The sequence below is a fragment of the Penaeus chinensis genome, chromosome 30 (genome assembly GCF_019202785.1).
Source record: "Penaeus chinensis breed Huanghai No. 1 chromosome 30, ASM1920278v2, whole genome shotgun sequence".
In the NCBI taxonomy this organism is placed as follows: Eukaryota; Metazoa; Arthropoda; class Malacostraca; order Decapoda; family Penaeidae; genus Penaeus; species Penaeus chinensis.
The window spans coordinates 25,388,423-25,411,652 of NC_061848.1; the positions used below are offsets into that span (position 1 = coordinate 25,388,423).

Here is a 23,230-nt window from a genome sequence, read left to right on the forward strand (position 1 = left end):
CAAGCACTGCGGCGAGCCGAACGCCACACTAGTCTACTACCTAGAAAATTGTGACCATACACAATTCCTGAGACAGGGACCGCCCACAACAGCCGCCGTGCTGGTAAAGAGGCTATGCGAAATGCTTACACCATGGCGGCAGGAGCGCCTGCTGGCAATCCTGCCGCCACGGTAAGCACCGAGTGTCAGACAACTGAATGAGACACAGGCCGGGCCATATTTAGAAGGCCCGGGCGAAGCTAGAACTCCGCAAACCATAAAGAAGAAGAAGGCGGGGGGGGGGGGGGGGTCTGGGAGAGGGAGGAGGTAGAAGTGGTATGAGGAAGAGATACTGACATAGAGGGGAAGGGGTGGGGTGAGGGGCAGAGTTGGTGTAGGGATCTATTTATTTATTGGAAATTTTCTGCGCGTCAATATCTATGGTAATTGGCGGCGTATACAAAATATTGCGATAGGGTGGGGCTTGGGGGCGAAGGCCTCGGGTAATTTTTTTTTCCTAAGGCGATGTTTTGGGATCCCCAGAATTGTTAATGATTAAGGCAAATAAATATGCTAGACATCAGAGGTCAATATAACATTATGATAAAGTATTGTGCCGAAAATGGTAAAAGGAGTTAACGATTAGAATAAGTGGACAGAAGAAGGGGATGAAGAGAAGGAAAAGGAAATGAGAAGAAAACGCCGTCCAAAATTTATTTGTTTATCTATTGAAAGTTTTCTGCCGCGTCAGCATCTAATGCCATTAGTGATGTATACAAAATATAGCGATAGGGTGGGGCGCAAACTATGAAAATAGTGTGGAGCGTGGGGGGCTAAGCTCCCAGGTAAGAAAATATTTTGGTTCAGTAAGGTGATGTTTGTGGATTTCCAGAATGGTCAAAAACAATCAAAGGTCACACAGCACTAAGGTAAAGCACTGTGGCAAAGAGTTAACGATTTGGATAAGGGGATGACGAAGAGAAGGAAGAGGAAGGAGAGAGAAGAAAAGACCCTGCAAAATTAGATAAAGCGAGAGCTGAGGACCAAGGCAGGGGTGATCCCTAAATTGGGCCTCAGACACCGTCTCCTTAGCCTCCCCACGGCAACATCAAGGGATTGTAGGGGGCAAAATTAGTTGAGGCGAGCGCTGAGGTCCCAGGCAGGGCCTTAGATTCCGCCTCTTAAGCACCTGGCTGTGTTTGGCAGGGAAGCCTAGACGCCAACTTTGCCATTGATATGCTCGGATAAGGAGGGACTCTCCGCCAATACAAACATTAAGGGGAAGGTCATGTCTATGGAAAGTAATTTTAGCAATATTGGTGGAGGACTTACGGCGGCCTCCAGGGGGGATGGTGTAGCATTGTACTGACACTGCATCATAGTCCAAGAGGCAGGCACGAAGGTCTTCTCAATAATCTGACCAATCCTTGTCGGAGACAGGGAGATGGAGACAGTTCCGGGACAAGTATTAAGGGAAGGATGAGTGCTTTAACTTAGGATTCGGGAACAATTGGGGCGGCTGTGGAAGGAAACCATGCCTAGTTGTTTTAGGAGCATTGCTGGAAGAGGAGAGTTGTCAGGCTGTTGGCTGTTGGGAGGATCATGAAAAATCGATCCCATTTGGCTGGGCTAATCAGAGTATTCAAAATATTTGTAGAGGTGGGGGTAGTAGAGGCACAGGGAAGTGTGGAAGGACAGGGGCGTGTGGAAGAGGGAGTAGTGTTGAGATAGTAGTACAGCGGAGAGGTGGACAATAAGGCTGCAGAGTAGTAATACGGGAGGAGGGGGCAGTAGATGAATGGTTAATGGTTAAAATCAAAATAAATGGGCAAGACATCTAAGGTCATGCAGCATTATAGGGAGGCATAGTAAAGGGCAGTGAAGGGGATCGAGTTAGTGGTTAGTTGCTATACATCAACAGTTTAGAAGTAGATGAAGAAAGCTGTGGGGTGGAGGTGAAGTAGAGGATGGTAGGAGAGGAGGAATGCTTTCTAGAGGTTGAGTACTGACCTATGGTACTCATTGAGGAAGGGGTAGCAGTAGCAGTGTTCATAGCCATGGTCAAAGGAGAGCCTGAGGTCGGGGAATCGGAATTTATATCTGTGGAGCTAGTTGATAAAGGGGCAAGCCTCAGTGCCCCTAATAAGGGTGCAAAATCTTCATTGCTGGGGAAAGAAACAGTCCACCCCTCAGGGTCATCTTGAGGGGTAAGGGCTATACAACTACACAGGAATGCTATGCCCATGGTTTCCCCTAGCCGTTCATGACTAGCATGAAGTCAGCCTTTCATCCTTTCAACAAGGCTCTCACACCAAAGGAAGCAGACAGTAGAAAGGACTGGAGAAGAGAAAAACAGAGGGGAAGAAGACAAGACTGTACAAAGTTAGTCGAGTCGAGGGCTGAGGCCCAAAACCCAAGGCAGGAGTGATCCCTAGCATTAGGGTTCCAAGTCTCCATCTCCTAAGACCCCCAACAATGGACATGGATTGGGGGGTTAGAAACAAAAATACTAAAACTTAGATTTTAACCCAATGAGCATGGGTGGCAAGACTACAATGTCATGCCTACTGTAATGAAAGTTTTATCTATTGTCTCTAAACGTAGATGGCTCTACAAGGGTTTTAGTCACCAAGGAGTCAGCTATTAGTCTTACCTATCTCATCTGTTTACCCTTTCCCTTCATTTTTTTTAAAGCTTCATTTCTTTTATTTCATTGTCTTTGATGTTATTAATATTCTAATAACAATTTGATAATCATGATATGAACAAGAATGTTAACAATGTCAATATTAGTAGTATTGGAAAGAAAACGCATTTCCCCGCCAATTCAAGGAATGGGGAAATCAGGATCTGTCACTAGGGTCAACTGATAGACTCCTTGCTGCTGAGCACACGTGGAGCCATCTGTATGTAACAAAACTCACTAAAATTGAAAGGGGACAGTAAATAAACCCACTAACATTGGGTTAACAATAGTATTAATTAAAACAAGTTAATATCAATCATAATCAAGTCTTTTTGAATATGAAGGTAAAAGAAAGTACCTTAAAATAGAAAACATTTATTTCAATAATTTATCCCAAAATCTTAACAAAATACATTCAACTCACCAGTGAATACGTAAATATTAAAAACTAAAAGCAACAATGTACTTTCCATCTCACAAAATTATAAAATAAGATCACTTTTTCAATGGCTTTATACTAACCCTTTTACTAGTTCAGTTGTGAAAATAAAATCCAATGTTACTTTAAAAATTTAGCCAACTCCGTTTTGCCAGGAGCTTTAAAATAAACAAGTACGGCGCTACAACTAGTGTCTGTAAATTAACTCTACAAATCTGAATAGTAATATATTCATACATAATCTCACTTGTACAACTGCAAATAACTGAACATAACCCAAACAAGTGAAGAAAATAAAATTGTACATCAAACAAAGCTAACATCTGGTTCGTTACAATCTGTGTGCCAATGAGCAAAAACATAAATAAACTTACAAAGAGGAAACCAAGATGATAGCACAGGCAAACCATAACCAAGGTATTAAAAAAGTCCTCAGATAGCATTAAGTGTGAAATAAAAATTATCTAAAAAATGAAAAATTAAAACATAATAAAAATAACAAAATAAAATGAAATAAACTGGAAATGGAGAGGTTGAAGTAAAGAAAAAAATGAGAAGCTTAAAAACCTAAAACCTATAAAAGAAATGCCAACTGCCAATGGCAAGAACACATTCCAAAAAAATAAGGAAGATCTTTTTTGTTTTTGCTTTTTTTTTTTCGGAAAGATTTAAGAAGGTCAGGACAGGGAATGTTAGTATTAACGAATAGAGTCATGGCTAGCGTACAAATTTCCTTACTTGTAACTTTCACACAGTCTTGCTAGACTAATGATATTCTTTAATGTAAACTATCCTAGCACTGGATGGGAGGGGGAGGGTGGTGAAGCACTTATAAAACATTTGCAGCATGACATTCTGCTCAATTACACACTTGCATCTGCAGCTCCTCTTCCATCAAAAGAGCAACGGCACAGCTCAATACTTTTTAATCATTCTCTTTTTTTAGGACAACAGCAAAATAAAAAAAAATAAATAAAAACTTCTCATACACTTCCACACCTCTAAGAGAGTTCAGTAAAATATCATAAATACTTTCAAGGTGGACACAATATTAGGTGCTTAAGTATTTCACCAACAGGTTTATGTTAATGCTTCAAACTAAATGTAGCAAGACGGGGTGGGAAGAAAATCCCACCGTCACTACCTCTTCAATATCCCAAAATGCTATAAAACACAGGTTTTATGCTATTTACATCATTGTGACAATATTTACACACAACTTCATTCCCGCCTATAAAACTTTCTTCTCGGCACTCTACCTCCAATGAGGAGAATGGTATCATCTTACATCTCTCTTTATCAAATGATTAAGAGAAGTAAATAAAATAAAAACGTGTTACAATCACCCTCTTGATTTCTTGTGCTACAAGGTTTCTTTACTGCACATCCTTTTTGGATTTTTGAGACCATAAAAAAAATATATTTAGCATACAAATACTGCTGGGAAGACATCTTATATAAAAAATAAAAAATAAAAAGTAAGGATAATCAGAATAACTGTCTGGAGGGGACCATCTGTTAAACTAGACAATTTTTTTTTTTTTAAATCTTAGCACTTCAAAACAACTTTATAAACATTGTTTCCTCTACATATATATATATATATATTTTCCTGTTTTTTTGAGAGGAGGGGGGAAGGGGGGAAGAGGGGAAGGCTATTCACTTTAAAATAAATCATTCATAAAAACAATCAAATGCATGAATCAGAAACTCCTTTAGCCCGTTTCCGAAGGGACACGTGTATTGGCGTCATAAAAACCACGTGGTCTGTGGTGTACTCTAGTGCAGCAACACACCAGAGCGCGTGGAGCAGGATGTTCCGCTTGATGTAGCGGATTCCTGTGCCCAGTGTCTGGCCGTTGCCAGAAATCACCAGAGTTTACTACGCTCAGGGATTTCGGTAACCAGGCAGTGATGGGTTAAAGCAATTCTGAAAAAATTATTACCATATTTTCTTAAAACCACCTATGAAATTGTAGATAGTTTAGTCCTTCCCAGATCTATTGCAACAGTTCCCTTGATAATGTAATGTAACTTTATGAGTGATGAAGGTTGAAACACAACCTACGCAAATAATAAGCCCCAAAAAAATTTGAAATAAAAATAGAATACCACCATTTTTGTGGTTTTCCTAAATGCCCAAAATGGCAAGGAACCCAAATTACCCATTTTGCATCCCAATAATAGAAGGTCCCCAAGTATCAGATCAAAATATCACTTGTAATTTCCAAATGTCTTGATGTACAAACAATAACAATACCTACATCAGTGACATACATAGTCTTTCAAAATAAAATCTGTTACAACTTTGCTGCATAAAAAGTAGTGATCTACCAAGAAAAATGGAAAGAAAGAAAGAAAAAGACTTCACTCCTGAGAATGTGGAGTTGCCAGTTCTTGCAGCTGTGCGGCAGCCTAATAAAATTTCTTTGCTTGAGCATCTTTGTTATCTCTGAAACAAGGAAAAAAAGTCTATTAACAGTAGTCAGTAAATATATAATTAGTCATATTAAACTATTTACAAATATATAGATGTAAAACATGCATGTACATACTGTAATCATGCACACACACATTAACACAGGAACATCACAATGGAAATAAAAATTACAAGTAAACTAGCTATATTTACTGAAGCAAATTCACTAATGCACTCACAAAGAGAGCTCCTGGTACCACAACAAACCACATGCCAAAATTAAAACCACAGGAAACATAAATTTGAGGCTTTAAGCCTAGTTTTGAGGGGATGTTTCTCTTCCGTGAACAAAACCAGAGGCAAACAAGTGAATAACAATTTGGCACAACTTCGAGCAGGCTAGACCACACATGACATGATGGGATATCATCCTGACATGAGGGACAGGTCTAGCCAAAATGTAATCTTCATCATTGAGTGAGTTAATTTACTGCTAACACAAAAGTAGCAACCTGAAGAATACTACCAGACTTAATACTTTATTTCAAATCTATAGAAATTAAAATCAAATGTAAACAGTCACTTTTTCAACACAACTTAATAAACACTATCTATAAAATGCTACCTTTGTAGTATCTACACAAGCTCAAAGAGTAATTATCTTATCCTTCAACAGTACTACATTAGTAATTCTTGCCCAAACTACACACACAGATCACAAAAGTTTGGTCACTGCAAACTTACTTGAACATCAAAGATCAACAATAATATACTGGTTGGGCAATGGAATTCTATTAGGAACAAAATAGAAACTCACTGCATCTTGTCTACTAGGAACAAGAAAGCAGAAACAGTTCTTGATCCAATTATTTTCTAGTATAACAACTATCTCAACAATCAACTCCTTTTTTCTTTTTTTTTTTTTTTGAAAAACTGATTTACAATTTATTTAAAGAGCAATATGGCTGAACAAAAACAAAATTACAAGAAAAAAAAATACAAGCTAAAAATCTGCAGGGGTTATGGGTGCACAGACAAGTTACTTCAAAGTCAAAAGGGCTTTCTGGAAGATTATCGTCATGATTTCCCTGGATTAGGGTTGTCTAACTTACTAGCACCGCAATCGCTAGTGGAAGTGCTCGTGGCGGGATGAGAACCACCGCACTAAGCAGCCCTCAGAGTCCCCACTGCTCCCTCTAAATGGTATCGAGAACATTCAGATATACATTTGCTTTCTCTAACCCTTATCTTTATCATATGGTTAAAAGATATGAGAATGAATACTTTCAAAATACAAAAGATATATTTATCTGGTTTTGATTGTATCTCCGACAGAAATACACAAAAATAAAAATGAAACCAGTTGAATGCATCTCTTGTATTGTAAAGATATTCATTCTCATAACTTTTCAACAACTGTCGCAATGAGTTCGGTTCATCCTTATCTTTACTTCAATTTACAGTGAGAGAACAGAATACAAAAGTAACTAACTGTAGTTAACTCAAACTTCAACGAGAAAAATAATACATACAGAGTGTAAACAGTATAGACAAGAAAAAACATGGAATATCAGACAAAAAAAATATATATGCAACTACAAAAGAAAAGTAAGGATACCAAAGAAAAATGGTCTTACCTGTATATAATATATCCTATAAGCAGTAACACCTGGATAACCATGAATGTGATAAACATGCCAGTTGAGACACAGCTGACTGTAGGGCACCCGCCTGCAGGCCCAGAAGTCAATCGCTGGGTGGCTGTACCGAGATCACGCTATGGAAAAACCATACTGTGTTAAAAGTTATACTATGTTAACTGGTACATACAATAATATAAAATATTCATCACTCATCATGAAGTATAACTATTCAAAACTTTGACTATATTGATTATTACCACAAAAGAGAACTATGAAGAATCATTGCCACTTGTAAGTTATTGAAAATAATGCCAAAAACAATTGTTAATACTCAAGTAAATTTCAACCACCAGGTAAGACTTACTTTTACAATATTCAGACCTTCCTTCATCTCATTGAGAGTAACATGCAGATCATAACCAACTGGCTGGACAGAGCCCTGAGGCTTCTGACTGTTAGTTAATAACTGGTTGCTCTTTTGGTGAATATCATTCACGAAGTTCCTGCAAAAAAGTACATCCCATATATAATGATCTGATAACATAACAATCAGTGCATAGGGAACAACCCGACAGAAAGGATAGACAGTATTTGAAATGCGTGCCGCACAGAGAATTCTGGCACTGCTAGTGTAGGATTCACAAATTTCAAATAAAAAATTATGTAAAACTCTATGTAAGTAAATATGAGAGGATTTATCTTTCAAGTTTACGTATACAGAAATAGTAATACAAGTTGAAAAAAGAAAAGAAATTGAATAGTCCAAAATAAGAATGGCAGTAACATCACCTAAATCCCCTACATGTCAAAGCCAAATAAATAAAACAAAGTACTCACTTGATATCTCTTGCTGTTGCCACAATGTCCCTCTGGTTATTCAGGATTGAGTCTACTTCATGACGCCTGATAGTGTCCCCAGGTAGTGCCCCTACCTGTGCTGGAGGTACCTGTCCTGCAGGAGCAACCTGGCCTCCTGGAAAAGCAAATCCTATTATTATACTCACTAAATTTCATCATATTCTCATGAAATATGCTACAGAGTAACCTTCATATTACACCTGACAGAAAACTGGCATCAAAAGGAAATTTTTTTTTTTTTTTTAATTGACAATTACATGTATCCTTACCCATGCCAGTGTGGACTGCAGACACAAGACCAAGAGTACGTTCCTGGCGACCAATTATCTCATCCAATTTGGCATGAAGATTGCGAATCAGATCATGGATCTAAACAAAAAAAGGAAAAACATTAATTTCCAAGAGTAAATAAATATTTTTTCCTTATATCTGAGAATAATATCTATATATACCTATAAATAATATTTGAAAACCTTACATTCCAATAGACTTCTTTTCCTCTAACTATAATCAAGAGGACAGAGAAAAAGAAGTAATGTTAGCATGACCGATACTCTTGTCACACTATATTCAACAGTACTGAACGTGAAGTACCTGTCCTTGTCCCTGGAAGATCTGGCGCAACTCTCTCTGCTCTCCAGTCTCGTACTCTTCTTCTGCGTCCTTGCGTACCGAATCAGGATTTTGTGCTACATACCTAAGGATAGCATGCGAGTTATGTCTCTGGTATTTTGCCGTATGACCAAAACAATTACCAGAACAATATATATAATTGTTAAGACAATTTTATCACACACTCTTATAATTCAATAATTTTAATCATATATATAAAATATATAAAAGAACAGTATTTCAGTTTTGCAGAAAACTCATCTTTATCTAATATACACACAAAAAAAGTTTATAATCACATTATATTGCGTCTACACATGCATGGTTGGGCACAATAATTACTATTTATCAGTTACGTAACACAAGCTTGGGAAATTATGATTAGACAGTCCTTCTACACTCAAGTACTTCTCCAGATAAAACTAGATCTCACAACTATTTCCACTCACTTTCATTTAGTGAAGATACGGATATAACTAAGAAAAATACAAAAAAAGAAAATAAATAAAATAATAAAATAATAATAATAATAAAAATAACAATATTTATCTCAAAAATGAGGAATATATGGAAAAAAGTAAATAATAAGTTTTGAAAGGAAAGTCAAAACTGATAAGCAAAACATGTGAACTTTCCCATATGTAGAAATTCCCACAAAATCTTTCATAACCATGAAACATTTGCTTATCTTTGGTTTTAGTCCAAAGAGCTTAAACTAAACCTATATAATGCTGATATGAAGACAGAATGGGAAAATATAGCAGCAGTGGGATGAAAACAAGAGGAACAAGAAGAGGAGGAAGGAGGGATGAAAACAAGAGGAACAGGAAGAGGAGGAAGGAGGGATGAAAACAAGAGGAACAAGAAGAGGAGGAAGGAGGAATGAAAACAAGAGGAACAAGAAGAGGAGGAAGGAGGGATGAAAACAAGAGGAACAGGAAGAGGAGGAAGGAGGGATGAAAACAAGAGGAACAGGAAGAGGAGGAAGGAGGAATGAAAACAAGAGGAACAGGAAGAGGAGGAAGGAGGAATGAAAACAAGAGGAACAGGAAGAGGAGGAAGGAGGGATGAAAACAAGAGGAACAGGAAGAGGAGGAAGGAGGGATGAAAACAAGAGGAACAAGAAGAGGAGGAAGGAGGAATGAAAACAAGAGGAACAAGAAGAGGAGGAAGGAGGGATGAAAACAAGAGGAACAGGAAGAGGAGGAAGGAGGGATGAAAACAAGAGGAACAGGAAGAGGAGGAAGGAGGAATGAAAACAAGAGGAACAGGAAGAGGAGGAAGGAGGGATGAAAACAAGAGGAACAGGAAGAGGAGGAAGGAGGGATGAAAACAAGAGGAACAAGAAGAGGAGGAAGGAGGGATGAAAACAAGAGGAACAGGAAGAGGAGGAAGGAGGGATGAAAACAAGAGGAACAGGAAGAGGAGGAAGGAGGGATGAAAACAAGAGGAACAGGAAGAGGAGGAAGGAGGGATGAAAACAAGAGGAACAGGAAGAGGAGGAAGGAGGGATGAAAACAAGAGGAACAGGAAGAGGAGGAAGGAGGGATGAAAACAAGAGGAACAGGAAGAGGAGGAAGGAGGGATGAAAACAAGAGGAACAGGAAGAGGAGGAAGGAGGGATGAAAACAAGAGGAACAGGAAGAGGAGGAAGGAGGGATGAAAACAAGAGGAACAGGAAGAGGAGGAAGGAGGATGAAAACAAGAGGAACAGGAAGAGGAGGAAGGAGGGATGAAAACAAGAGGAACAGGAAGAGGAGGAAGGAGGGATGAAAACAAGAGGAACAGGAAGAGGAGGAAGGAGGGATGAAAACAAGAGGAACAGGAAGAGGAGGAAGGAGGATGAAAACAAGAGGAACAGGAAGAGGAGGAAGGAGGGATGAAAACAAGAGGAACAGGAAGAGGAGGAAGGAGGATGAAAACAAGAGGAACAGGAAGAGGAGGAAGGAGGGATGAAAACAAGAGGAACAGGAAGAGGAGGAAGGAGGGATGAAAACAAGAGGAACAGAAGAGGAGGAAGGAGGGATGAAAACAAGAGGAACAGGAAGAGGAGGAAGGAGGGATGAAAACAAGAGGAACAGGAAGAGGAGGAAGGAGGGATGAAAACAAGAGGAACAGAAGAGGAGGAAGGAGGGATGAAAACAAGAGGAACAGGAAGAGGAGGAAGGAGGGATGAAAACAAGAGGAACAGGAAGAGGAGGAAGGAGGGATGAAAACAAGAGGAACAGGAAGAGGAGGAAGGAGGGATGAAAACAAGAGGAACAGGAAGAGGAGGAAGGAGGGATGAAAACAAGAGGAACAGGAAGAGGAGGAAGGAGGATGAAAACAAGAGGAACAGAAGAGGAGGAAGGAGGGATGAAAACAAGAGGAACAGGAAGAGGAGGAAGGAGGGATGAAAACAAGAGGAACAAGAAGAGGAGGAAGGAGGGATGAAAACAAGAGGAACAGGAAGAGGAGGAAGGAGGGATGAAAACAAGAGGAACAGGAAGAGGAGGAAGGAGGGATGAAAACAAGAGGAACAAGAAGAGGAGGAAGGAGGGATGAAAACAAGAGGAACAGGAAGAGGAGGAAGGAGGGATGAAAACAAGAGGAACAAGAAGAGGAGGAGGAATGAAAACAAGAGGAACAGGACGAGAGGGATGAAAACAAGAGGAAGAGGAGGGAAACAAGAGGAACAGGAGGGGAAAAAGGAGAAGAGGAAGAGGAATGAAAAGGAGCGGGAGACGTAGAGGAGGAAGAGCAGGAGCACAAACCCTAGAGCCACTCACTCATCGCGCGCCTTCTTGGTCTTCTCCTGGTACTCCTGGAACTCCCGCCGGAACCTCTCCTCCTCCTCAGCATTGGCCTGCATGACTGCCATCTCCTCGGGCGACCTCAGGGAAGTCACCAGGAACTTCAGGACCTGGGGAGGAGTCCTTCAATCTCAGAGGCGGGTGGAGGGCGGAGTTCTCGAATATTACAAAGGTTGAGATATGCAACGTCTAGTGATGAGCGTCTACTGTGCTATCAGTTACAGGGGGAAGGGATTCAGGTCTATCCAAGATACTTCCAATTCTTGTTTTTCTTGCTTATTTGATGATAATTTCTTTCCCTTGATTTCTAATAACTTTTGAATAGATAACCTTCAAATACACAATTAATAAGAACAGTCATAACAGGAAAGATCATGCTAAGCAGTGTTCATATTCAAGAAACATGATCACAGTGAAAATGAAGCTGATAACGACAGATGGCAACAATTGCCCCTGATGAAGTGACGTGCAAAGTCTTACATCGTGATCGTCGGCCAATCCACCAGTGGCAGCTGTGATTCCAAAGTATCCGCTTGGAGGAATATAGACGTTCTCAGCTCGCATGCAGATCTCGTAGTCCTTTTCGTTATTCGTCATTCCATTGTGGATCAACAACTGCGAAAAGATGAACAAAATTATTAATGATTAATTGTCCTCTAGCTTCTACTTAAAATCCTGGATCCAAGATCAAAAACACATTTCAGCACCAAAATTGAAAAATTATAAATATAAAATGAGATGAAAACAATGCAACATTCAAGTTAGACTTTTAATTCATAAAGTTCTAACTGTGCATTACAAGCTTGTTTCTTCATCCTTTAAAAAATATGGTGTATTTTATACAACTAATATCACCTAGGCCTAATCACCCTAGTAAGGTATTTCCCCTAAATAATAGTAGTAGTAGTAGGTATATATCTAAATGAATTTAAAAATTACCTATATAATCAACAAATACTCAAATCCATAATAAAATAAATCGATAAGAAAAGAAAGCAAATCTAAAAACAGATTTACATCTCTTCCAGTATAAAAAGTCCCATCAATCAATTCCTCTATGGAATCTTATGTATGGATCTTGTTAGTGAAATGTACATGATATAAAAATGGTAAAACTGTAGAACAAGTTGTACTGGGATATACATCATAACAATGAGATGTACATGATATATAAATATTAAAAATAAAAAATAGAAGCTGTACTGGCATATACATCATAACATTATGCACAACAACATTCCAGGTGAAACAAAAATACAAAAAACAAAAGCAAGGGGACACAAAAGGATGGGATTGTTAATGTCATATAGTGTATGTCACATGCAATAAACATAATCAGCAATTCTTAAACAATTGGATAAAACAAATTAGCATGTAACATTTTTTTTGCACTTCAGTAATCATTAATGAAACTGCAATCTCTTCTAACAAAACTGAAATTACTTTAATAATACTCTACTATTATGCATTTATAACATACCGTAACTTACAAAGTTGCAGGCTAAATAAATTATCTTTTTCTTTTCTTAGCCAAAAAACAGGACTCCCAAGAAAAAGCTTACTTTGTGCATCTGGTAACAGGTACAAACAAAAAGGAGAAGCAACACTTTTTTGGCAACACTTTTTATGTTCACTGACACTTGTTCAATTTCTCCCCCCCCCTCCCCCAAGTTGCATTACTCATTCTCTACCTATACCTCATGGGGTCGTATGCAACAGGCGACACTTACCACAGCCTAATACTTCCACTGCAGGATATTAGAAGGATTAACACCAACACTCGCAAAATCATTAGAGGGGTTTCACACCACCACACTCTGAACTACTGGTCCTAAGGAAGGTTGCTCTATCATTCTTAATTAGCTGGTCAATTGGGAATCGCATAGTGCCACTCTCTGGGTCACGCCATCATGCCTCCCTACCGGGCTCATGCTCCCCAGCCTCTTCTTACTCTTCTTTGTTCTATTTCTCCTGGTCTTCTTCCTCCTCGTCCTCCTGGTTTTCTTCTTGTTGGGCTTAGGTGTCGAGGTCACTGACAATTCTTCTGTTGGTGTGCCCTCACTGGTGCCCAGCCACCCCCAGCCAGCCTCCATCTCGCCTTCTGCATTCTCATGTACAGGTTCCTCAAAAGTGTGGCTGCTCTCTGGGGCATCTTGCGTGTATTCCGTCTCGACAATTACTTCACTCTCTGGGCTCACAGTTGAGGTTGTTTCCTCATTACCCCACCAACTAGTGGTAGTCGACTGAGAGTCTTCTTCAGGCAAATTTGTAGTGGTTGATGAGTCAGGAGAGGCAGTTGTTGTGTACTCATCATACTCATACAAAGGGGCACCAGTTGTTGTTGGAGGCTCGGTGGTGGTTGAACTTCCATATGGTTCCACAGGTTGTAATGGCTCATCATACCTAGTCCCATTTTCATCCCCTACATCACCCTCTTCTTCCATTTTTGAATAATCATACTCTATCAGCTGGGTTTTTACCTGTCCGTGTGAAGTTATTAATGTTCCAAAACCCTCTAGAATCAATCTGGTCCCATGAAAAAATGTCCTCAATTAAAAATACCTATGAGAATTCTTTATGCTAAAAGGAATGCCACATCAACATTTCTAAACCATAACTCAAAATCTCAAAAATAAAGTATTATCTATTGTAAAATAGATAACATCCTTTCCCTCATATATACATGAAGTATACAAAAATTACAATAAAAAATATAATAAATCAATGCAGATCAATTTTAAAACTCCCGTCCCCCCTCTGGATTCATAAAAATAAGACAGGTAATCCTTTGCAATCAAACTTACCGTTAGGACATTCTTGTAGTACTCAATTTTCGCTCTTACAGGGAAGGGCTTGTTACGGAAGTCTCGCAAACATCCTCCAAGTTGTTGGCTCAGCCCATCGCTAGAATCAAAGAAATGAAATTTTAAGCAGGAAGTGAATAGCTAATGCATATCTGGTTATCTGAATGTGACATGCTGTTCTTCATCACTCATTTGCAGTTATAAGACTTTATTCATAGTACCTTAACTGTAATATGAATTGTTATAAAGATAAAAGTGTACAGCAGGACATTTAGAGATGAAGTCACTTAACTTGAAGTGATGAACAATCCCCATTCTAAATGGACAAACTTCCACAAAGTTTTCCATTTAGACCAAATGACCTCCAAACCCTACCCGTACTGATTGCTATATTTCCCTAGCAGTCCTTCTGTATACTTTAACCACTAGAAAAATATATATCAATTATTTATCTAGATGATGCATTGTTAATATACTTACTGTTCATGATCGTAGACTTTGGTGCCATCATTGACCATAGCCATAACATAGGGGTTGTTGCGCTTGTTGTCATTATCAAAGGAATCAAAGAACACACCCAATCCATTCCACATGTCTGAGCTACCAAACACAGGGCCCTCGACTCCTGGTTTGTCTGTGAACCAGATTGCCTAGAAGCCAAAGAAAAGGTCATAAATTTGAGTATTCCCTTCAACGGCACTTGCTCAACACATTGTTTGTCTCGGTATACAAGTGCTTGTTTTTAGATTTTCTATTTATAACAACTGTAAAATAGAAAATACTAATTTTTCTAAATCAAATTGTACTTACCAAACCATCAGCACCTATTCTCCCTCTGCCAGTCACTCGGAACACAATATCGACTTCCCACCATTCAAAGTTTGTAGGATTCTTGGTCCAGATCTGACCTTTCTGACTCCTCAGAGATGGAGTAATTCTCACACTTTCTTCGCTCGCAATTGCATCTGGAAGAAAACAAATTGGAAATAGAGCCTATCTATTACAGAAAAATATACATCAATGGAAAATGTCCAAAATAGGAATGCATTAAGTAACAGCTGGCAAATGCACTTTCCACTACAGAAAAGATCCCCAAACCTCCATTACGAATACTGAAGGAGGCAGAGCTTGGACCCCTTCCTTATTTGATATTAAAACACCTAGGGGTCCACAAGCTCTATCTTGCTAGAATATACATGATGGAGACTGGTTTGTCTCTGCTAAAGTACAAGCAAAGAGGCCACAGCATTGCCAAACTCTGCTGTGCAAGGATAAGGCCAACTGTGGCTTTACTGTACTTTGCTCCGATAGTGTCTTTGAGGCCATTACCTTACATTTTCCCTCTGTTCACAAGGTCCTATTCTGGACAATTAGTGTCTGAACTATTTGAACCTTAGGCTAAGGTTAGTTGTATTTTTCATAACATTAATTAACCCTAATATATTACTTGACTTATACCAACAGTAGCTACTAGGAAAGCCATATTATGAATGTGTTTGAGCATCCCTTAAACCATATTAGTTATGGAATTGTTCTAATCTTTTTTTACATGAAATAATACCAAAAAAACAAGTATGTAAACACTGAGGACCAGAAATATATTTTTGATGGGAAACTTGTAACTCTGATCATGTTTATCTTTTGCATTGACAAAATAAATTTCAAGACTACTTAAGCATTATGGATTCTAAACTTTCAAAAATATTTGTAATGGGGCATGTTTAGTGACTTCCATGAATTCTACATTTGTGGAAACATTTCATTGATAAGTGTACAGATGACAAGCAGTAGTTACATTTCCTACTAAGCATCACAAAAAAATAGTAAAATATCATAAACATAAAAAGTAAATGTTAATTAGAGATCCTCATGGGTTACATTACTATGGGAGTTTAAAAGGAAATCATGAAAAATATTAAAAACTCTGGAGTATTAACATTACTCATCAGTAGAATACAAACTACACTCCATCTTGGAATAGAATGAGAGGTATAGAACACTTACTAATAATATACAATGCAAACAAAGTTCTGTTACAGAAAACTTAGAAAACAGAACCAAGGCAATGAGGGATATTGTCAAATATGGTAAGTTTAACTAAAATAAATATAAGAATAATAGTAATACTTTTAAAACTACACTGAATACTTAGATGTCAAAGTAATTTTAGTAAATAACACTAATAAGTAACAATTTATATACCAGTAGTGACAGTAACTCAGAATCTTAGTAATATTTTTAGACCAATGCTCATATGACCAATTCTCAACCACAGCCACAGTGCTACACTAACATCAAATACTCATGCCTTCAAATGCTATTGTAGTGCTCGTTTGGTTAGCGCATCCAAAGATTAGATCCAACACTTAAGTAGTTTACGGCACAAATAGGCAGGCTATATAATCCCCAACAGCACATGTTGATCTGGTAATTAAGCCTAACCAGAAAATGTAAAACTAATAATTGTTTTTATATCAAAACTCATACGGCACTCTATCCCTTCACACCACACATGGATTCCGTAGTTCCAAGCACCTATAAGGCCACACCCTCTCAAGCAACGAGCCTCCAGGTGTTTTCCCCATTTTGGCACGGGGCTTTAGCAAGGCACCTGATCAGGCAGTCAGGCTTTTACCTTAATTTCAGCCAAGTGGGATCATACACCAGACTTCATGATCAAGGTTGAAACTGGAAACAGATGTTTACCAAGTCTTTGCACATAAATCCTCAATACCAAAAATTGAGAATCAGATGTGTATATAATTGTAGCTCAATTAGTATCAGTAATTTCAGCAGCAAGACCTAGATAATCGAAGCCAGGTGCTTTCTGGAGACGAAAACAGCGGATTCCGTATTCTGGACACATGGGAAGTAGGACAATTCCTCCAACATATGGACAAACATTAAAGGCTTTCCGACTATCCCAGGGCGTAACTAAACAGAGATAAACAAACTTTAATCTCCCCCGACACACTTTTTCAAGCTTTTCCGGGTGAGAACTGACATATGTTTACAATCCGTGTCAACAAACAAACCCCTTCCTCCCTCTCTCTCTCTCGCCCGCAGCCCATGCAAAGGCCCCCATTCACACCAACCCTTCAGCGTTGCAGTAACCCCCTTCGCCCAGCGCCCAGGCCCCTGCCGAGAGCCCCTGGCCGCCGAGCGAAGGTGCCCCATGCCCTGGGCACGAGCATATGTTAGCAGACGACCCCCTTGACCGGCCCGAGCTGTCAAGCCGCTCTCGCCGCTACTCACTTCCACTGTACGTCCAGAAGGGCACGAGGTTGTCCTTCTGCGCCAGGTAAGGGCCCTTGAAGCTGTACTTGTATTCGAAGCGTCTGTGTTGCGTTTGACTGAGCACAAACGATATGAGAGATAAGAGCAACGCGAGAATCGGGCAGAGATCCATCCCTGCTACTTGTTGAGCGCCCACTGAGCTCGCGACGGAACAACACGTACACGTCACGATAACGCCGACCCAAGCGAGAAACTCTTGTCCGGGGTGGAGGCTGGCTCGTTTTTCTATTCTGTTAACGATAATCTGGGATCAATGTCTTTATTTTAGGAATTTGAATGAGTATTTTGATATCACTGCGTTACTAATTTATTTTATGTATATACTTTGGATACGGCATAAGAAAGAACCTTTTTGGGGTATATCCAAAAATCCGGACGCATCGGTGAACGTCCGTTTAATAAATGAGCAAATATATTCATTTCTAAAATACAGGTTCTGAACTGGCTTTTATATGTTTCTAAAAAAATATCATCAGCATCAGAACTTAATCAATATTTTCCTTCGCAATGAATGAAATCTGCAGTTGATCGTTCCTGTATACCGAATGAGGGTTAAGGAAATGACATACATTTATAACTTGTAGTACCTTCTAGAATACGGAAATAGGTAAACTGCAAAACAAACAAAGTTTGTCTAATAAAGGCTTCTAAAAAAAAAAAAAAAAAAAAAAAAAAAAAGATACCTGCTAAGAAGAGGGAAAATAGAACGTGAAAATATAAGGAGATGGAGAAAAAGAATAGTTTTAAATAGTTTTTCCCATTTTACAGATACTGGTCATTATTATTATGATCATCACCATTATTATTGTTATCATCTTTATTATCATTATCACTGTTACAAGTATTGTTATTATTATTATTACTATTGTCAATATTTTTGTTATCATTATTATTATTACTATGATTATTATTACTATTATTGTTTTTATTACTATTATTATTATTATCATTATCATCATCATTATCACTATCATGTGTTATCATTGTTATTATTATAATTATCATTGTCTTTATTATTATGGTTATCATTATCATTATTACTATAATTATTGGTAGAATTGATACTATTACCATTATCATTATCATTCTCACTACTTTTATTAGTAGTAGTAGTATCATTATTATCATTATCAGCATTATTACCAATTGCCTTATCATGAGTATCATCATTGTTATTATAATCATTATCATCACCACCACCATCATCATCATCATTATCATATCAATATCCTCTCCATCCCCTCCTCATTATTATCATCACCAATATCATCACCATCCTCCTCATTAGCATCACCATCAGCAAAACCTCAGGAGAGCATGACCAGCCTTCCCTTGCACCGATTAAACCCTTTATCCATGAATCCATCGTCCATGGTATTAGTATTGCTATCAATCATGCTCCTCTTTTTATTATTATCATTATATCAGTGGTAGTTGTTTGTGTTGTCATTATCACTACCATCACCACTGGCATCCCCGTTATTGATTCGTTTATATCTATTATTGATGTTGTCATTATAATACTACTTGTTATCATTATCATGATTCTTATCACTTATTATCAACAAATATGTCGTGATAGCTAATATCATTAACATTATCATTCTCAAATTATCGTTGTTATTACTATACAATTTGGCTTCAGTTGCATGGCACAGTATAATTCACCTATACTCGTGGTTCAATTATTGGCTAGTCTGTCCTTCAGCTATCAGCCTTTCCAAAAGTGAAAGTTTAAACGCTTCAAATGCCGTAAACCTGAAACTGGAAAATATAAAACTTTGCCAGAACTAATGAAGAAAAATACTACTGTATATGCCAATCACATGTCACGTTCCCATGTGTAAAGATAAAGCTCAAATAATATAAAAATAAATGCAGGGGAGGGGGATGTACAGGAGAAATCATTGCAAGCGAGCGTGTGGCGTCGGTGGTAACCATGGCAACCCTCTCTTTAGTCCCAGCTGAGGTAGTGACAACAGACTCACACTGTTGACGTGGAAAGTTCTCATTGTCCGAGAGAGAGATAATGGTCTTGAATATTTTAAGGAATGGAAAAGTTAATGAATAAAAAAAAGGTTTATCATTCATTAACTGATGAGTATTTTCGAATACATTTTACACAGGATGAGAATTATTATAGCTTTTTTCGTCTTGATGTTATTCGTAAAGTAAGTCGGGGGAAAGGAGAGAGGGAGAAGGGGAGAAAGAGAGAGAGAGAGAGAGAGAGAGAGAGGGGGGGGGGGAGGGAGGGAGGGAGGGAGGGAGGGAGGGAGGGAGGGAGGGAGGGAGAGAGGGAGAGAGAGAGAGAGAGAGAGAGAGAGAGAGAGAGAGAGAGAGAGAGAGAGAGAGAGAGAGAGAGAGAGAGAGGAGAGAGAGAGAGAGGAGAGAGAGAGAGAGGAGAGAGAGAGAGAGAGAGAGAGAGAGAGAGAGAGAGAGAGAGAGAGAGAGAGAGAGAGAGAGAGAGGAGAGAGAGAGAGAGGAGAGAGCGAGAGAGGAGAGAGAGAGAGAGGAGAGAGAGAGAGAGAGAGAGAGGAGAGAGAGAGAGAGAGAGAGAGAGAGAGAGAGAGAGAGAGAGAGAGAGAGAGAGAGAGAGAGAGAGAGAGAGAGAGGGGGAGAGAGAGAGAGAGAGAGAGAGAGAGAGAGGAGAGAGAGAGAGAGAGAGAGAGAGAGAGAGAGAGAGAGAGAGAGAGAGAGAGAGAGAGAGAGAGAGAGAGAGAGAGAGAGAGACAGAGACAGAGAGACAGAGACAGAGACAGAGAGAGAGAGAGAGAGAGAGAGAGAGAGAGAGAGAGAGAGAGAGAGAGAGAGAGAGAGAGAGAGAGAGAGAGAGAGAGAGAGAGATTCAGCTAAGCAAAAAGTATGGGCTTGTGAGGAAGAACTTAGGACAGTCCTTGCATATTTCCTCCACTACGTACGCTGAGTGGACCGTACTTGTGGTCAAACGGGTTTTCACTCCGCTGTGACGGTCCATTTCGTACTTTCTCTCCTCCCTGAGATGAGGGAAACTGCTTGTTGTTGTTGTCTGCGCCATTTCTGTGTTTATAACACGGTACTAACTAAGGAAACCTTTATTTAGTATATTTAAGGTTCATTACCTTTATTTTCACTGATTATGCACTGTTGTGATGGAGATATAACCTTAATCATGGATAATATATTCTCTTTCTGCACCTGTTAGGTAATTACGGTAGAAGTTAACAGGTGCATAGAACGTTAGGATTGGCGGGGGAGGGAGGAAGGGAGGGGGGGAGGGGGAGGGGAGAGGGAGGGGGAGGGGGGAGGGAGGGGGAGGGGGAGAAAGGGAGGGGGGAGGGGGAGGGAGAGGGAGGGAGAGAAAGAGAGAGGGAGGGAGGGAGGAGAGGGAAAGAGGGAAGGTGAAGAGAGGGAGAGGGAGAAACAGCGGCAAATACCAACAATCCTATTAAACGCATATACGGACACACAAAAAAGATTGAAAGAGAATGGGGGAAAAGAGAGAAAAGGAAATAGAGGAAGATGAGTCTACGATGTGCGTGAAAGGAGGGAAAAGAATATTTAAGGGTTGAACATACAACGAGGAAAGATCGTCAAAAAAATCCGAGAGACACGTATGCGCGCGGAAAAGTGAGCATCGTCTGTCTAAAAGCGCCGATTTCCCACATCTACTCGTTTCATTAATGTATTTTAAAACCAGGCGGATTCTACCCAAAGTGTAACGTTTCTAAGCACGCAATCCTACTTATGTAATAAATAAAGCATAAAGGATTATTGGATGTCATTTCAAGATTAATATGAAAGGGGCCATCTTGATCTTAATAACATTCTCACTTCCTGTAAATACAGGATGCGAGAATGAAGATTTATCATTGGTCAGTATTCATGCATGTATAATGAACTCTTTTATGAATCGCCAGATCTTATTTTTTCCCCTTTGTCAACAATCCCAAAATGGTATGTATATATATTTATATATATTTATATATATATGTGTGTATGTGTGTGTGTGTGTGTGTGTGTGTGTGTGTGTGTGTGTGTGTGTGTGTGTGTGTGTGTGTGTGTGTGTGTGTGTGTGTGTGCGACCAAAAAGTTGGTGCTGTGTTTCACGGCTGTAAAAATAAAACAAGATTGACCGTCATTCCTTTCTCTTACGTTCCTATTTAAAAAGTACTTTAAATTTTGACTAATTTATTTTTCCAATGGTTTGGGTTGCCTTGTTCGGTACAAAACTTACGATTCACTCGCTAATAGAACATAGCTGATATATATATATATATATATATATATATATATATGTATGTATGTATATATATACATATATATATATATGAATGGGTAAATGGAAATTAAAGACTGTCTTAGGTTACACACATTTAAACTGACAAATGTTTATTAACGTAGGAGTAAAATTGGTGATTTTTAACCGACAAAAAGTCCAAAGAACGTATCTTATCATTTCCACACCAGATCCTGCCGTAATCTCAGACCAGTTTATTGCCAGTCGTTGATTTCTAATAATCACAATCACTTGTTTACACATCATAAAAATATTAAAACGCCATTCATTCCATTGCTAAGAGCTGATGTTCACCGATTCTCCATATTTAATCTATTAATCAGTATTGAATGATGTGATATATAATTTAAATCACATGCGCACACGCACATACACACGCACACGCGTACAAGCACGCACGCACGCACGCACACACGCACACACACACATACACACACACGCACACACGCACACACTCACACACGCGCAAACACACACACACACACACACACACACACACACACACACACGCACACACGCACACACTCACACACGCGCAAACACACACACACACACACACACACACACACACACACACACACACACACACACACACACACACACACACACACACACACGCACACACTCATACACGTGCAGACACACACGCACACACACACACACACACACACACACACACACACACACACACACGCACACACGCACACACTCACACACGCGCAAACACACACACACACACACACACACACACACACACACACACACACGCACACACTCATACACGTGCAAACACACACGCACACACACACACACACACACACACACACACACACACACACACACACACACACACACACACACACACACACACACACACACACACACACACACACACACACACACACACACACACACACACACACACACACACACACACACACACACACACACACACACACACACACACACACACAGAGTCACACCAGCAAAATAAAATCCCTAAGCTCTTAGAGTAATCACGTTCTTACCCCTGAGATATCCTGAGAACATAAAAATTGGAATGCCTACTAAACAAGTGTTAACCGACACTAAACTAATTTTGTTCACTGAAAGAGTATAACGGTAATTGAAGGCATACTTTTTTTTACTGATTAGTAATTAGTGACACAGCACTTCCGATGATGCACATTCGTTCTCCACTCGAGTCCAACCCATGTGAATCATATGCGATTCTGGGTTTACCTTAGGCAATAGCCAAATATATTTTATATTTTTTGAACCAGTTTCTGATTACCTTAGTTTTGTTATGAAAGTTTACTGTGCTGTCTGCGTTAGAGATAAAAAAAAAAAAAAATAATAATAATAATTCTTGGAGGTCTATTCTAAGTGCATGATAGCTTGATCGGAACTTACTCTACTGTTTAT

The 23,230-nt window shown here is 39.2% G+C and overlaps 2 protein-coding genes across 8 annotated transcripts in view; both read right to left on the reverse strand.

Moving 5' to 3' along the window:
- LOC125041150 (mucin-5AC-like) overlaps positions 1 to 23,230 on the reverse strand; it is a 514,849-nt gene that overhangs the window by 345,782 nt on the left and 145,837 nt on the right. The gene's annotated exons all lie outside the window — the stretch shown is intronic.
- On the reverse strand, positions 3,025 to 17,688 carry LOC125041153 (protein ERGIC-53-like). Its single transcript, XM_047635964.1, has 12 exons — positions 17,488 to 17,688; positions 15,043 to 15,197; positions 14,713 to 14,882; positions 14,233 to 14,332; positions 11,909 to 12,043; positions 11,405 to 11,538; positions 8,619 to 8,721; positions 8,294 to 8,393; positions 8,004 to 8,139; positions 7,531 to 7,669; positions 7,161 to 7,300; positions 3,025 to 5,556 (listed from the first exon to the last, which is right to left on the reverse strand). The coding sequence occupies exons 1-12, from the start codon at positions 17,639 to 17,641 to the stop codon at positions 5,520 to 5,522; spliced, it is 1,503 nt and encodes a 500-aa protein (XP_047491920.1). The 5' UTR covers positions 17,642 to 17,688; the 3' UTR covers positions 3,025 to 5,519.